This window comes from Pelecanus crispus, chromosome 28 (genome assembly GCF_030463565.1).
Source record: "Pelecanus crispus isolate bPelCri1 chromosome 28, bPelCri1.pri, whole genome shotgun sequence".
NCBI lineage: Eukaryota > Metazoa > Chordata > Aves > Pelecaniformes > Pelecanidae > Pelecanus > Pelecanus crispus.
Window position 1 is genome coordinate 2,077,175 of NC_134670.1, and position 16,742 is coordinate 2,093,916.

Here is a 16,742-nt window from a genome sequence, read left to right on the forward strand (position 1 = left end):
TAGGCTAAGCTGCTCTCTTATTTTTAGCCCAGCGTCACAATGGACAGAAATAAATAAAATTTCCCTCAGTTTACTATATTCTCATCAACTGTTCTCAGTTCTCTAAGCATTTTCAAGGCATGCTCTAGATGAAGTGTTCTTGATTCTAAGCAGCAGTCCCTGGCGTTGGTGCATGTGCTCAGAAAGCCGCCTTGCCTTCAGATGACGATTGTGAAGTAGTGAGGCATATTCTTCCTGGCTGTTGCTATGAGCTGAAGTACTGGTGGCTCTCCTTTTCCTTTGGAGTTAGTGCTACTTTGGTAGCTAGTGCTTGTCTGCTAGTACAAGAACAAACCTAGTCCTGATGAGTTGGTTGGTTGGGTTTTTTTATTATGCTGTCTTAACTCTTTTAGTACCAGGATCACATGCGGTGTTGAGGTTCGTATCGTACTCCGTTAATATGGCTACCTGTCAGTAAACTCATTAGCTGTGGCAGTGATGCTTTCTTCAACTGACCGATAATTTGTATGCTAGTCTTCTTACCTGAACAGTCTAACTCTCCTACTGTAAAGGCACTGGCTGTCATTTAAGACATTTTGGATAGGTAAAAATACTTTTTTTTTGTTTTTGGCATTCTTTGAAATTGTTATTTTGTGGCTAAAGCAATTATAATAGTGACCTATATATATATGCTGTATGTCAGTAACAAGGTATAGTACAGCCCTGCTCTCTGGAGGTAGATGAAATTCCCATGAAGATCCAATTCTGTCATGTCTGTTAAGAGTTTAGATACACTAACTTTGTCATTTCCCTATCAGAAGTCAAATACCTGAGCTGAGCTGTTGTCCCAGGAGTTCAAAATCTTGGAAGGGCACAAGACTGCTAAGAATTTGTTTCTCATTCTACTGTAACGACAGGAAATGCTGAGTTCCAGTAACTGCAATTTTTCGTTGTGTAGCATCAAGTCCTATATTCAAACAATGGGTAAGTTCTACTGCACTGGGGAGTCAGTCTAGTAATATTTGCATGCAAGAGTTTTTATTTCAGTGTATCAGATGGCCAGCTTAACTATAGAGAGCAAAACATTGAAGAATTTTTTTTTTCTTTTATTTGGCCATGCTGACACAGTTTATTCCTTGTATTTTCAGTACATGCATGATTGGCTTTTCATTTTTTTTCCAACATTTGGAGAATAGTTTTGCATGCATATTCAGATCTACCTACAGACAAGTGCAAAAGGCTTGTTTTGTTTTTCTCACGTGTAACTAACCCAAGTGCTCAATCCTACAACTCCTGAAGTTACAATCAGTAAGTTACAATCAGTAAGTACAGGACTCCTGGTCCTATAGTTCTGCAAAATTTCCAAACACATTTTTTTTTTTTCTGTGGAAAATGATGCCACAATGCTTTGTAAGTTAATTTTTTTTCTCCCTGATTATTTATGTCAGGATGGAAGTTATATGAAGTGTTTCTCAGTTAATTTTTTGTTTTGTTTTGTTTTAGGAATGTCCAAGGGTTGTATTTCCTAATAATACTAAAACAAGAACATTCAAATGAAATCACTGATTTCAGACTGAGACAATTGTTTTTTAAAGTTCTTAGTTTACTGAAAATTAAAAATCCTTTAGCTTCCAGTTAACTTCAAGCACCTGTTGTTTACATTGTTCTATTTAAGGATATGTCGTGGTTTAGTCCCAGCCAGCAACTCAGTACCACGCAGCCGCTCGCTCACTCCCCCTACCCTGATGGGATGGGGGAGAGAATCGGAGGAGTAAGAGTGAGAAACACTCCTGGGTTGAGATAAGAACAGTTTAATAATTGAAATAAAGTAAAATAATAATAATAACAATATAATAATAATAGTAATAATAATATACAAAGCAAGTGATGCACAATGCAATTGCTCACCACCCGACGACCGATACCCAGACAGTTCCCGAGCAGCGGTCCCTGCTCCCCAGCCAACCCCCCCAGTTTATATACTGAGCATGACGTCATATGGTATGGAATAGCCCTTTGGTCAGTTTGGATCAACTATTCTGGCTGTGCCCCCTCCCAGTTTCTTGTGCGCCTGGCAGAGCATGGGAAGCTGAAAAAGTCCTTGACTAGCATAAGCAGTACTCAGCAACAACTAAAAACATCAGCGTGTTATCAACATTCTTCTCCTACTAAATCCAAACCACAGCACTATGCCTGCTGCTAGGAAGAAAATTAACTCTATCCCAGCCGAAACCAGGACAGGATATAATAATCAATGGGAATATGTATGTTCAGCAGTTTGAGAAGTCAGTCATTTTTAGGATTAAACCTTTATTTACTTGCAGAAAAATAATGGAACAATACTCTAATCAAGTCATTGTCCTATTAAAAAAAAAGAGGAAAATGCATTCCAGATATTTAATTTATACTTAAAGCACGTATTAGCAATAGACTTGCTTTTGTAGCAAAAATAAATGCATGGGCTTTACTGAAGTGTTTGTTTACTTGCTCATTAATTTACACCCTTTAAGGGTTGGGACTAATGCCTGCCCACGGCTCCGCCGGCTCAGGCCAGCCCCCAAAGCTCTGAGGGGTGCAAGCACTACTGAGCAACAACTCCACCAGCAGCGTGTCAGCAACCCCGTTCTCATGCTCAATGCGAAACCCAGCGCCGTGCCAGCTCTGGGGCAAAACAATTAACTCTGTCCCAGCCGAAAGCAGGGCCCTGGGGTGGGGGGTGATGTGCTGCGGGCTCAGGCGACGGCCCCCTGTTCCTGCGGGGCTCCAGCTGCGGGTGGGGCTGGAGCCGCCCCGGGGGTGGGCTGATGGACCCCTATAAAGGGGGGGCTGCCGGGGGAGGGGCTGGTGCTGTCGGTGCTGCCCTGCCCTGGGGGCTGTCGAGGGGCTGGGGGGAGCGGAGCGGTGTTGCTGGGCTGTGGCTGCAGGGAGAGAGAAGGTGAGCGGGGGCCGGGCGATGGAGCGGAGGGGCAGGCGGGGTCCGTGTGGGAGACACGGAGCGGCTGGGGGGTAGGAGGGGGGCGAGCAGGAACCTGCGTGGCCTGGGGAATGTGGGGGTGCACCGGGGGTTCTGTTGTGCTACCCAGTGTGGGGGTGGCTGTGAGGGGGAACGGTATTCCCCCAAGAAAGCAAGCAGAGGAGACTGCCTCATACAAATTGAGGGGAGCTCTGAAAGCAGCGGCAGGGGAGGGTGAGGGCCGGCCAGAGCTTTGGGTGCTGGCACCGCTGGTGTGGGAGAAAGCCCTGGGCGTTGGCAAGCTTGGGGCTGCGGGAGCCTGGGGCTGCGGGCTCACCTTGCCTGTCCACGGCCCCGCCGCAAGCTCGGCTATGGGGTGCTACTGCTGTGTGCGCTGCGTACACGGGAGCTTGCGGGGCTCATTGACAGGGCTTTAAACTAGATGGGAAGGGGAACGCATCAGGCTTGCCTGTGACAAGCTGTGGGATGGTACGCAATGGTTAGAGGGACGGGGTGCTACTGAGAGCCCTCAACCTGTTGCCCAGAGGCATGATGGGGACACTGCAGCACAGTTGAAGTCTGGCAGAGATGAGCCGGGGGCTCCTGAGATAGTTAGAGCTCACGAGGAAACCTTCGTGAAACACCCCGAGGGAAACGAGGGATGTTCCACTAAGAAGGTGACACGGCCAACAGCCCAGATGAAATGCCTCTACACGAACGCACGCAGCATGGGGAACAAATAGGAGGAGCTGGAAGCTGCTGCGCTACTAGACAGCTACGACCTGATTGCCATAACCGAAAGCTGGTGGGACGAATCCCACGACTGGAATGTGGCTCTCGATGGCTACAGGCTCTTCAGAAGGGACAGGCGAGGAAGGAGGGGCGGAGGCATTGCCCTCTACCTAAAGAAATCAATACAGTGTGAAGAGCTGTCCCTGAAGAACAGCCACGAGCAGATCGAAAGCTTATGGGTAAGAGTGGGAGACAGAGGCAACAAAGGGAACCTGGTGGCTGGTGTCTACTACAGGCCGCCTGATCAAGGGGAGCCTGCTGGCGAAGCCTTCTTCCTCCAGCTCCGGGAGGCTTCGCGCTTACAGACTCTTGTCCTGCTGGGGGACTTCAACCACCCCGACATTTGCTGGAAAAGCAACACAGCGAGCTGTAGGCAATCCAGGAGATTCCTGGAATGCATAGACAACAACTTCCTAAGCCAGGTAATAGACACCCCTACCCGAGGGGACGCGATACTGGATCTGATGGTCACCAATGCAACTGAGCTCATCGGTGATGTCAAGAGTGGAGGCAGCTTGGGCTGCAGTGATCATGCATTGGTGGAGTTCACGCTCTGGAGGGACATGGGAAAAGTGAGGAGTGCAGTCAGGACCCTAAATTTTAGGAAAGCAAACTTCCAGCTCTTCAAGGAGTTAGTCAGAAGGACCCCCTGGGAGACGGTCCTCAGGGACAGGGGAACGGAACAGAGCTGGCAGATCTTTAAGGACACCTTCCACAGAGCACAAGAGCTCTCAGTCCCCAAGTGTTAAAAACCAGCCAAGGAAGGGAAGAGACCGGCATGTCTGAGTCGAGACCTGCTGGTCAAACTAAAGCGTAAGAGGGAACTGCACAGGCAGTGGAAGCAGGGACAGGTGTCCTGGGGGGAATACATGGAAATGGCCCGGTTGTGTAGGGAGGAGGTCAGGAAGGCCAAGGCGAGGATGGAGGTGAATTTGGCAAGGGACGTAAAGAATAACAAGAAGGGCTTCTACAGGTATATCAACCAGAACAGGAAGGTTAAAGAAAGCATACACTCCCTGATGAACAAGAAAGGTGACCTTGTATCAACGGTCGAGGAGAAGGCTGAAGGTACTCAACAACTTCTTTGCCTCAGTCTTCACCGGAAGCCTCTCTCCTCACCCCTCCTGAATCGATGGACCACAAGATGGGGACCAGGGGGTTAAAGCCCCTCCCACTGTACGGGAAGATCAGGTTCGAGACCACCTAAAGAACCTCAATGTACACAAGTCTATGGGACCTGATGAGATGCATCCCAGAGTCCTGAGGGAATTGGCTGATGTAGCTGCCAAGCCACTCTCCATGATATTTGAAAAGTCATGGCAGTCAGGTGAAGTCCCTGCTGACTGGATAAAGGGGAATGTTGTGCCCATTTTTAAAAAGGGAAAAAAGGGGGACCCTGGGAACTATCGACCTGTCAGCCTCACCTCTGTGCCTGGCAAGATCATGGAGCAGATCCTCCTAGAAGCTATGCTCAAGCACATGGAGGAGAGGGAGGTGATTCGAGACAGCCAGCATGGCTTCACCAAGGGCAAGTCCTGCCTGACCAACCCAGTGGCTTTCCATGAAGGAGTGACTGCATCAGTGGACAAGGGAAAAGCAATGGATGTCATCTACTTGGATTTCTGTAAAGTGTTCGACACAGTGCCCCCCAACATCCTTCTCTCTAAATTGGAGAGATAGGGGTTTGATGGGTGGACTGTTCGATGGATAAGGAATTGGCTGGATGGTCGCATCCAGAGGGTCATGGTCAATGGCTCGATGTCCACATGGAGACCGGTGACAAAGGGAGTCCCTCAGGGGTCCGTACTGGGACCGGTGCTATTTAACATCTTCATCAATGACATAGACAGTGGGATCGAGTGCGCCCTCAGCAAGTTTGCAGATGCCACCAAGCTGAGTGGTGCGGTTGACACACCAGGAGGATGAGGTGTCATCCAGAGGGACCTGGACAAGCTGGAGAGGTGGGCCTGTGTGAACCTCATGAGGTTCAACAAGGCCAAGTGCAGGGTCCTGTAGCTGGGACGGGGCAACCCCCGGTATCAGCACAGGTTGGGGGATGAAGAGATTGAGAGCAGCCCTGCGGAGAAGGGCTTGGGGGTACTGGGGGATGAAAAGCTGGACATGAGCCGGCAATGTGCGCTGGCAGCCCAGAAAGCCAAGCATGTCCTGGGCTGCATCAAAAGCAGCGTGGCCAGCAGGTCGAGGGAGGTGATTCTGCCCCTCTACTCTGCTCTGGTGAGACCTCATCTGGAGTACTGCGTCCAGCTCTGGAGCCCTCAGCACAAGAAGGACATGGACCTGCTGGAGCGGGTCCAGAGGAGGGCCACCAAAATGATCTGAGGGCTGGAGCACCTCTCCTATGAGGCCAGGCTGAGAGAGTTGGGGTTGTTCAGCCTGGAGAAGAGAAGGCTGCGAGGAGACCTTATTGCGACCTTCCAGTACCTCAAGGGGGCCTACAGGAAAGATGGGGAGAATCTTTTTAACAAGGCCTGTTGTGACAGGACAAGGAATAACGGATTTAAACTAAAGAAGACTAGATTTAGACTAGACATTAGAAAGACATTAGAAAGAAAACCATGACCACCTTTTGAGCGTTGCATATTCATTATCTGACCATGAAGTAGCTTGGAGTGAGGAATCACTCTGGCAGTATCGCATAGTTATTCTTGTTCATTGCCCTTTCTTTGAAATGAGAATATTTTGGGGGGAGAAATATTTAATGATTGTGTTTTAGGTTGGTTCTTAAGTTGATTTTTCAGCTGATGAGAAAGCACAAAGGATGGTGAAGGCTCTACATCTTCATGAAAGGAATCTCAGTCAGCATTTATCTGATCAGGAAGGGCTTGTGATATGTTATTAGAAATAAGAATTTATTTTTATTTATTTATTTTTTCTTCCCCCCAGGTGATTCATGGCAGGGGACATGGAAGGGTTTAGCTCCTCCATCCATGACGCCAGTGTCTCTGCTGGATTGAGAGCGCTGTATGAGGAGGGATTGCTTCTTGATGTCACGCTTGTCATTGAAGACGGCCAATTTCAGGCCCATAAAGCACTGCTTGCCACCCAGAGCGATTACTTCAGGATTATGTTCACAGCTGACATGCAAGAACGAGATCAGGACAAAATCCATTTGAAAGGTCTGACAGCTACAGGCTTCAGTCATGTCCTCCAATTCATGTACTATGGAATTATTGAACTGAGTATGAACACTGTTCGTGAAATCCTTCAGGCTGCCATGTATGTCCAGCTTCTAGAGGTGGTAAAATTTTGCCACTCTTTTCTCTTAGCCAAAATCTGCGTAGAAAACTGTGCAGAAATTATGAGACTTCTGGACGATTTTGGTGTAAACATTGAAGGAGTTGAGGAAAAACTGGACTCCTTTCTGCTAGAGAATTTTGTGCCACTCCTGTCCAGAGCTGACTTCCTTTCCTATCTGAGCTTTGAGAAGCTCCTGTCTGTCTTGGATAATGATCGTCTGAGCAGGTTTCCCGAGATAGAGCTGTATGAAGCTGTCCAGGCCTGGCTGTGCCATGACAGAAGATGCTGGAGGCATACGGACACCATCGTGCAGAACATCAGGTTTTGTTTGATGACACCATCCAGTGTTCTTGAGAAGGTTGGTGCATTTGAAAAGCACTAGACAGGATTCATCATTTAGCTAGGGCAGCATGCCATTAAATAGGGAAGATTCCCAAACCTATTAGGAGGAACAAAAAGGACTGTCGTGGTTTAGCCCCAGCCAGCAACTAAGCACCACGCAGCCGCTCGCTCACTGCCCCTGCCCCGGTGGGATGGGGGAGAGAATTGGAGGAGTGAGAGTGAGAAACACTCCTGGGGTGAGATAAGAACAGTTTAATAATTGAAATAAAGTAAAATAGTCATGATAATAGTAACAATAAAATAATAATATCCAAAGCAAGTGATGCACAATGCAATTGCTCACCACCTGCCAACCGATACCCAGACAGCTCCTGAGCAGTGATTGCTGCTCCCTGGCCAACCCCCCCCAGTTTATATACTGAGCATGACGTCCCATGGTGTGGAATAGCCGTTGGGGCAGTTTGCATCAACTATTCTGGCTGTGCCCCCTCCCAGTTTCTTGTGCACCTGGCAGAGCATGGGAAGCAGAAAAGTCCTTGACTTGCATGAGCAGTACTTAGCAACAACTAAAACATCAGTGTGTTATCAACATTCTTCTCATTCTAAATCCAAAGCACAGCACTATGCCTGCTACTAGGAAGAAAATTAACTCTATTCCAGCCGAAACCAGGACATAGGGTAAGACTCATCTGAAAGAGTCTGCTTCAAGCTCTTTGAGTTTTTTGGGATATAAGTTCAAGCATCAAGCTGTCTTCAGTTAAATTTCTGTAAGCGCATGTGAAAAGTATATGTTGGTCTTCAGCATTATATTTAGGTATAAGTTCTGGAGCTGCTTTTGGTATCAGCGGTATAAATGCTGCATACAGTGCTTCTCATGTTTTATCTTGATAGCTACCAAATGGCCAGGTAGGTACAATTTAAGGAGAGAAGTAATTTTCAGCATCCTAGTTTATACACCCGCATGTAAAAGCTTTATTTGTGAATACCCTTTCCATTACTTGTATGTGGGACCAGAGAGAAGCCAGTGCAGATTCTGGAGTGGGACAGCTGAGCAGAGGGAAGCACGACTATATAAGTATGTCATTTGGTGCTGCAGCTAGGAGAGTATTAGTGTTTTGCTCTGGCTAGAGAGCTTTGCGTAATCCAGCATGACAAGTGGCAAAGGACAACTGCAGTGGGAGCTAACATCAAAGTATAGACCACACCTTTTTTTTTCTTTTTTTCTTTCCCTTAAATAAAAGAGCATGTCTGTTAACTGTTGTGGGAGGAACCTGAGGAGAGCTCTCTTCTGTGCATAGAAGGGGAAAAATACTGGTAAACCTGCTTTTTTTGGAGATCCACAAACAGAATTCGCCCTTTTCCTGAAGCCAGCACATAGTAACTGCCTGCGTGAATGTACCAAGTACAGTCTGAAGTTGACTCTTTACAGTTCAGTGAGCTCTGAATTTGCTATACACTGGCTGGCTTGTCATATGTACTCTTACGTGATCTTTCCAATACGCATTTCTGAGATGCCTGTCATTGCAGTATATAACTAACTTATATAACTTAACTTTGCAAGTCACAATAAGGATACTGTTGGCCTCTTAAGCCATTCTATTTCTTACAGCTTTCTTTTTGAAGAGATTTACAGTCTGAGTGGGATGGCTTGTCCTTTCAAAAAGAAATTGATGAGTGACTCTAGATTTCTACCTTGAGGCTGATGTGCCTTTGGAGTGAAGGTGCAGCCTGTTTGCTGACTCTAAGCTGTCCTGGAAGAGCTGCTTCTGAAGTGTGACTAGATACTCCTTTTGTTCCTCAGCCCTTAAAATAGATGTAGATGTATGAGGGAAAATGGAAAGATAAATGAAGTAAGCATTTGGAGAACAGTTAGCAAATAAAGGCAAAGTGTATGGGGAGAAGCACAAGTTCCACTATCCATGTGACACTTTTCTTTATTTGAAACGTATCCATGGCTCTGTAAGTCTTGAGGAAGGTTGGAGATAAAAGTCAGAGGGCATTTCTCCTAGGTCATTGAGTTCCTTTCTGTGTTACTGGAGGCAACCATGTCATGATTTCCCTTCATATACCGTTTAAGCTCCATTTAGTTTCTGTGCACTACTTGGATTGAAATGTTTCAAAACCTCTGTCCTTAAAATCGAAAGGTTTTTGGTGTTTGCTGTCCAGTCTGTAGGGTTTGATATGCCTAGCCCATGCTGATTTATAAATTCCCAGCTGAAATGGGAAATGTACTAATCTCTAGGTGCATCAGCTTCTGCTTTAGAGGTAGGATGAATAGCACATTATCTTTGAGTATGTGCTTTTCTGTGCCTAGAAAATAGTAACTTTTGAGATGTTATTGTAATTTTATGTCCTTGTGACTTTAGCTTTGATAAATGTGTTGAATTTATCTTTTTTTTTTTCGTTCCTCACTTACCTCCATGTCTAGTAATTCGTATGTATCTACTTCTACAACTTCATATGCTGAAGCTTAGCCTAAGAGTCTAGTGGATGAGGGTAGTGGGCCACTCTTAATAAGTAGGTGCTGTACTTTATATTTTTATGTCTAAAGGCTATTGCTGACTTGGATAGATTTGCTAGCAGTATTTATTATGTGCTGAGCATCTCAATTGTGACATATAGATTGTTGGCTCCACTTTGAGAGATTAGCTTTGAGTTAGATTGCAGCTTAATTGTGATAATTTCTCTTGCCAGTTCCTAAAAAGGAACAGCAGAATACTTAATTTGAGGGCATTGTCCTTGCTGCACAGAGGCTATGTGCTCTTGTGTTTCTGTGGTTAGGCTGCAGAACAGTGAGTGAGTTGTAGCACTTGCAGAATAGCCCTTCAAAGCCCCGTGCTGGCACTGACCAGTTTTTGTCCTGGCCATGGGATGTAACTAAGTAATGACCCATGCTAGAAATAGGGAAAGGTAAGTACAGCAGCTTGTCCAATGCTATGGATACTGATGTTTGGTTCCAAAGTAATTTTGGTTGCTGCTGGTTTACACACACGTGTGACTTTTTCTATTTGACTGAATTTTAATTTGGAATAAGTGCATTAACATTTTGATAATGCTTGTTGACAGGCTTATAATTGTGCTTAGAATACGGCCAGAGTTACGTAGATGTGAAAATAATAAGGATCCTAGTTAGTAGGATTGATGGATCTTTAGTTTGATTCAGCTTAATTGGTAGTAAAGTATCACTTTTTTTGCAAGTTAAAGGAAGAATTTGCTCTCTGGAAGTCTGATACAGATGGCATCATTATTAATTGAAAAGGTGTAGCATAGCTTCTGTATTCCTAGTAGTTGAGTTTGAGTTGCATCACTTAACATTTAGAAGTGGCAGTTTTAGAAACTTAAGTAAGCACAAGTTTATAACCTTTGAAATAGTTCTCTGCTTACGTGGCTAGCGATGATAGTCACCTTAGGAGCCATCCAGATTTTTGTGTGTTTTTTTACCAGTTCTACAGAAGGAACGAAGCGAATATCTACCGCATAGAATACCATGTTAAGATTTAGTTACCCAGTGTACAAGTAATAGATGTTTAGTTTGGGCACTTTAAAAGTAGCCTTTCCTTATGGTTTTGAAAGCTTTTTCCTAAAAGCCCAAGTAACAAAAATACAAATAGAGCAACAGCTGTACATGGTTGTATTGGGAGGGAAAAAAGGGCAGCTATATGCTGAAGTCAGACTTGTGTTACAGAACATTTACCTTGCATTTCCTTACTCTTCCTGCAGCTTATTAATTGGGCAATATCTAGCGGGTTTTTATTTGTTTTAGAAGTGTAATTCAGAATGCTGCGTTAGAGCAGACTGTACAGGAAGAGTGAAGCCTCTTTGAAGAGAATCACACGGTGACCCGAGGGCTGCCTGGAGCTAGATTTATTAACATGTTCAAGACAGGGCTGTGTTTTGGAAGTGTCTCGGGAACTTAAATTGCCTTAGATAGTAGGAAAGGTAAATTGTTACCGTCTTCCCCCTCTCTCCCCAACTCCAGTAAAACTGAGCAGGGATAGCTCTTCAAACTGAGATGGCACCAAGAAGGAGCACTGCACTGCTGTGGGGTAATTCAACGGTTGTAACTCTCACCTGGGAAGTGGAAGTTTAAACCTGCCTCTGCAATTTCCCAAATAAATGTGCACCCAAAGGATTTTAGGTTGAGCTGTTTTCCCCTTCTGTTAAAGGCATGCGTTAACACATGGAGACTCACAGAGGGGAAAACCATAAGGTAGCCATCATGAGGAGTGGTCAGTGCAATCAGGTGTGCTGAAGGAAGGGGTTTGGGTAGCTTCCCTTCCCACCCTGCCCCAGTTCAATAGCCCTGTGAGCAGAGCCTAGCATTTGGGAATACCTGCTTGGGCTTGGTTCTGAGAATTGAGCAGAAATGAGACTAGGGCAGACGCTGGTAAACACAAAATGGCTGTGTAGAATGTTTTTCAAAACCAGGAAAATAGTGCATTTTTAATGTAGGTGTTTCAGGGATTAAGCAGAAGGTAAACAGAGGCTTTTTTGGGGGAGAAGCAATAACCATTTTTAGATGTGGGGATTTCAGTTGTGCTGAATTCCGGCTTAAGTTCTGCATGTGAGTATTGTGCTGAGAACGTTAGTCACTGCTGTCAATCACTAAATTGCCTTCTGGATTTTGGATAACAGTACATTAGCTTAACCCTCCGGGCACAAATGCAATTGCTCTCAAGATTACCTGAATGAGACTAAGTAAAATAATCTTCTACTGACACATAGTCATTTAGGTTTTCTGGATTGTTTGTCTTGGTCAGAATTTTAATACCTTTTAAATGTATTCATAGGTAAAAACATCAGAGTTTTATCGATACTCCCGGCAGCTGCGACATGAGGTTGACCGAGCCATGAATTACTTTCATAGCGTTCACCAGCAGCCTTTGATGGAAATGAAATCGAACAAAATTCGTTCTGCCAATCCCCAGACTGCAGTATTTAGAGGAATGATAGGACGCAGTACGGTAAACAGTAAAATTCTTCTTTTGCACAAACCAAGGGTCTGGTGGGAACTAGAGGGCCCTCAAGTGCCTTTACGACCACACTGCCTTGCCGTTGTGAATAACTTTGTGTTCCTGTTAGGTGGGGAAGAACTGGGGCCAGGTGGCGAATTTCATGTTTCACCCAAAGTGTTTAGATATGACCCAAGACAGAACACTTGGTTACGAATGGCAGACATGTCTGTTCCACGTTCTGAGTTCGCTGTTGGAGTTATTGGGAGGTATGTTTATGCAGTGGCTGGGAGAACCACAGATGAAACGTTTTGCTCAACTGAACGGTATGATATTACTGAAGATAAATGGGAATGTGTGGATCCCTGTCAAGACATACAGACATGAAGGGACTGTGCTTGGTAACAAGTTGTATATCACTGGTGGAATTACATCACCTTCAGCTTCTAAGCAAGTGTATGTGTTTGATCCCAGTAAAGAAGGGACAGTAGAGCAGCAAACAAGGAGAACTCAAGTGGTCACTAACTGTTGGGAGAAGAAATGCGAAATGAATTATGCAAGATTCTTTCACAAAATGATTTCTTATAACGGTAAGCTTTATGTCTTTGGTGGTACCTGTGTGATCCTAAGTCCCTCCTTTGAATCTCAAGGATGTCCTACAGAGGCTTATGACCCAGATACTGATCAGTGGACTGTATTGGCTTCTATGCCAATTGGTAGGACTGGTCATGGTGTAGCTGTTCTGGACAAACAGATAATGGTTCTTGGAGGCCTTTGTTACAATGGTCACTACAGTGATTCGATTCTCACCTTTGATCCAGAGGAAAACAAATGGAAAGAAGATGAATATCCGAGAATGCCGTGCAAGCTGTATGGCTTCCAAGTCTGCAGCTTGCACTTTCCTGCATATGTTTTGGAGCATGTTAGACATTGCAGCTAAAACAGAATGGACAACTCGGTGGAACACAAAAAGCTATACCTAGTTTGTCAAAAGATACAACCCAGTTGAATTCCTTCAGAGACATTACCTTGTGTATAAGAACAGCTGCTAAATGCTTAAGAGAAGCAGGATGTACAGGGAGAGTACTTACCAAGTGTATTAGAAAAGGCAATAGTTGGTCTGATATTGTAAAAGCTTTGTTTTTATTAACAAACATAATTGTAAGTAGGGGAAGAAAGATACATTTTTGAGTGTGGTTATTTTTTGGTAACATTTTATGTCCGTAATACTTTTTTTATCTTTTTTTTTTTATGGCCATTATACCAGTATACTTCTGATATTGGTTGAGTTGAGCAAAATATTTGTGGCAGGAAGAAAGACTTTATTTTCATTTTTTCTTGAGCACCAAAATAAAGCTCATCATTTGTATTAGCGTACCAGCAGCTTTAAAAGAACAAAACTAACCCATTTCTGTATTTGATGTTATCTTTTGCATGCTTTTGCCATTAACTGCAAAGTATTCTCACACCTGCTAGGTGTTTTTGTTTTCCCTTGTATATGTTGAAGAATAATTTTAACCCCTTGCATGACCTTTTTCCTGGTTTTGTATAATACTAGCAGTAAGTCTGCCCAAATGCAAATGACACATTTTCTACTACATTGAAAATAAAACATTTCTACATTCAAACCCACTATTTCTATGCTGCCTTCTATTGTCTGCATTGTGTTTGTTGGTGAGCAAAGAATACATACACACACACGCATACACTGTAAAAACTATCTATAAATACATCTTTTTATGTACAGTTACAATATTATATTTTAACTGGTGCACAGATTCAGCCATATCTGTTGAATTTAAGGTATAGTACTATCCTTTAATGAGCTAAATAATTCAAAGGAGGCCTTTGGAGGCCTCGTTTGGTATCGAAGGATCTTATCTTTAGTATATACTGATTGATTCAGTAACTTTAAACTCTTTATATTGCTGCTACATAACAAACTGTTGATAACTTGTTAGTTTATAAATTATTTTTTATAAAAAGTAGAATCATAGAATTCTTTAGGTTGGAAAAGACCTTTAAGATCATCCAGTCCAACCATTAACCTACACTACCAAGTCTACTCTAAACCAATCAAGGGTAGACTAGACTGAACCATGTCCCCAAGTGCCACATCTGCCCATTTTTTGAACACTTCCAGGGATGGGGACTCCACCACCTCTCTGGGCAGCCTGTTCCAATTCTTGACCACCCTTTGTGTGAAGAAATTTTTCCTAATTTCCAATGTAAACCTCCCCTGGCACAGCTTGAGCCCATTTCCTCTCATCCTATCACTAACTACTTGGGAGAAGAGACCAACACCCACCTCACTACAACCTCCTTTCAGGTAGCTGTAGAGAGTGATAAGGTCTCCCCTCAGCCTCCTCTTATCCAGGCTAAACACCCCCAGTTCCCTCAGCCGCTCCTCATAAGGCCTGTGCTCCAGACCCTTCACCAGCTTCGTTGCCCTTCTCTGGACATGCTCCAGCACCTCAAGGTCTTCCTTGGATTGAGGGGCCCAAAACTGGACACAGGATTCCAGGTGCGGCCTCACCAGCGCCGAGTACAGGGGCACAATCACCTCCCTGCTCCTGCTGGCCACACTATTCCTGATCAAGGCCAGGATGCTGTTGGCCTTCTTGGCCACCTGGGCACACTGCTGGCTCATGTTCAGCCACCTGTCGACCAACACCCCCAGGTCCTTTTCAGCCAGGCAGCTTTCCAGCCACTGTTCCCCAAGCCTGTAGCGTTGCATGGGGTTCTTGTGACCCAAGTGCAGGACCTGGTACTTGGCCTTGTTAAACCTCATACAGCTGGCCTCGGCCCATCGGTCCAGCCTGTCCAGGTCCCTCTGCAGGGCCATCCTACCCTCCAGCAGATCGACACTCCCACCCAACTTGGTGTCATCTGCAAACTTACTGAGGGTGCACTTAATCCCCTCATCCAGATCATTGATGAAGAGATTAAACAAGGCTGGCCCCAAAACAGAGCCCTGGGGAACTGTCATGAATGCAGGTTTGTGAATCCTGCTGATTATGTCAATTCACTATGAATGAGTGACTTTACACAGTTTGATTTAGTAAAAGTTAGAATTTACTTGTAGCAAATTGCAGAATTTGATTATAATATTTTTAATAGCACTCAATCATCAATGATTAATAAAGTGATTAGACAAAAATTGATCAAACAGTGACTTAGTTACAGATTCGAAGATGGCAAGGTTCACTCTATTACTACACAGAAGCACATAAAAGAGAATTAAACCACAATGAGTTAAGATGATTCATAAAAGCATTGCATATATATGGAATAAAGGTAAAAAGGGGGAGGGGGGGGCGAAAGGAGACCCTCCCGTTGAGTCACGAGTTTCGGAATGGACCCCCTTGCTTTCTAGACTCCTTCTCAGAGAGGAGCCTAGCTGCAGCTGGGCCCACTCAGTCTCAGACTTGGTCAACCGTTTAGGAGAGTAATGCTATAAGAATAATACAGCAATATAAAACTCCTTTTAAAATTAAATCCTACATCTACAAACTACTTAAATTGATTCATGCATGCACACTTACAACTATAAATGCATATATGAAAATAGTATACCTGTTAAAAATTCCCCTCGAGTTTAGTGAAATACTCACGTCTAATGCCTTGGCATTTCTCAACGGGCGAGAGCAGAGCCTCGAGGAGTGAAGAATATCAGCAGCCCGGGCTCTGTTGTCGATCTCCGGCAATGGAGTTCTGGTGGCAGCAGACTTTCGGAGTCTGCTAGTTTTCGCTGACTCTGAGAGACATTTTGATCAGAGGGAGATGCTGGTGCAGCATGCGGCGGTCCAGGAGAGCTCAAAGGCCTCACTTAGGTCTGCCATTTATAGGATTGTGAGATGATTGACTTGAATCACCAGTAAATTTGCATCCGAGCCACAATTCGGGTCGGCTTGTTGCTGGAATTCCAGCAGCGATGATACCACCCTGTTTCAAGGCTGTCCGGGGTAGCTGTTTGTTCTCGTTCCCCTTGTTAGCCATAATATGAAGATCTTGATATGGACAGGGCTGCTCTCTGCTCCAGCCATGTAGGAGTTTCCGGTACAATTAAGGAGTGCTTAACTGACCAACTCTCTACGCAAAAGCTGTGGCCTGCGAATTCCTGAGATTGTAAAGCAGACGAAGTAAAGGGGAAAAACAGGACAGACAGAAAAAAAACAGGGGCAGGGGGAAGATATACCACCACAGGAACACCGCTTGTGACTGGCCACCAACTGGACTTGACTCCATTCACCACTACTCTCTGGGCTCGGCCACCCAACCAGTTTTTTACCCAGCGAAGACTACGCCCGTCCAAGCCATGAGCTGCCAGCTTCCTGAGGAGAATATTGTGGGAGACGGTGTCAAAAGCTTGCTAAAGTCCAGGGAAATGACATCCTCAGCCTTTCCATCATCTACCAGGTGGGTCACCAGGTCATCAAAGGAGATCAGCTTGGTCAAGCAGCACC

The 16,742-nt window shown here is 44.9% G+C and overlaps 2 protein-coding genes across 2 annotated transcripts in view; one reads left to right on the plus strand and one right to left on the minus strand.

The window, feature by feature from the left end:
* Nucleotides 1-16,742, minus strand: part of LOC104032779 (polypyrimidine tract-binding protein 1-like) — a 213,163-nt gene that overhangs the window by 118,913 nt on the left and 77,508 nt on the right. The window lies entirely within an intron of this gene.
* Nucleotides 6,636-13,216, plus strand: LOC142596203 (kelch-like protein 15). The gene is given in 3 exon segments (XM_075725276.1): nt 6,636-7,340; nt 12,115-12,638; nt 12,640-13,216. Coding segments are annotated over 3 exon segments (1,806 nt in total).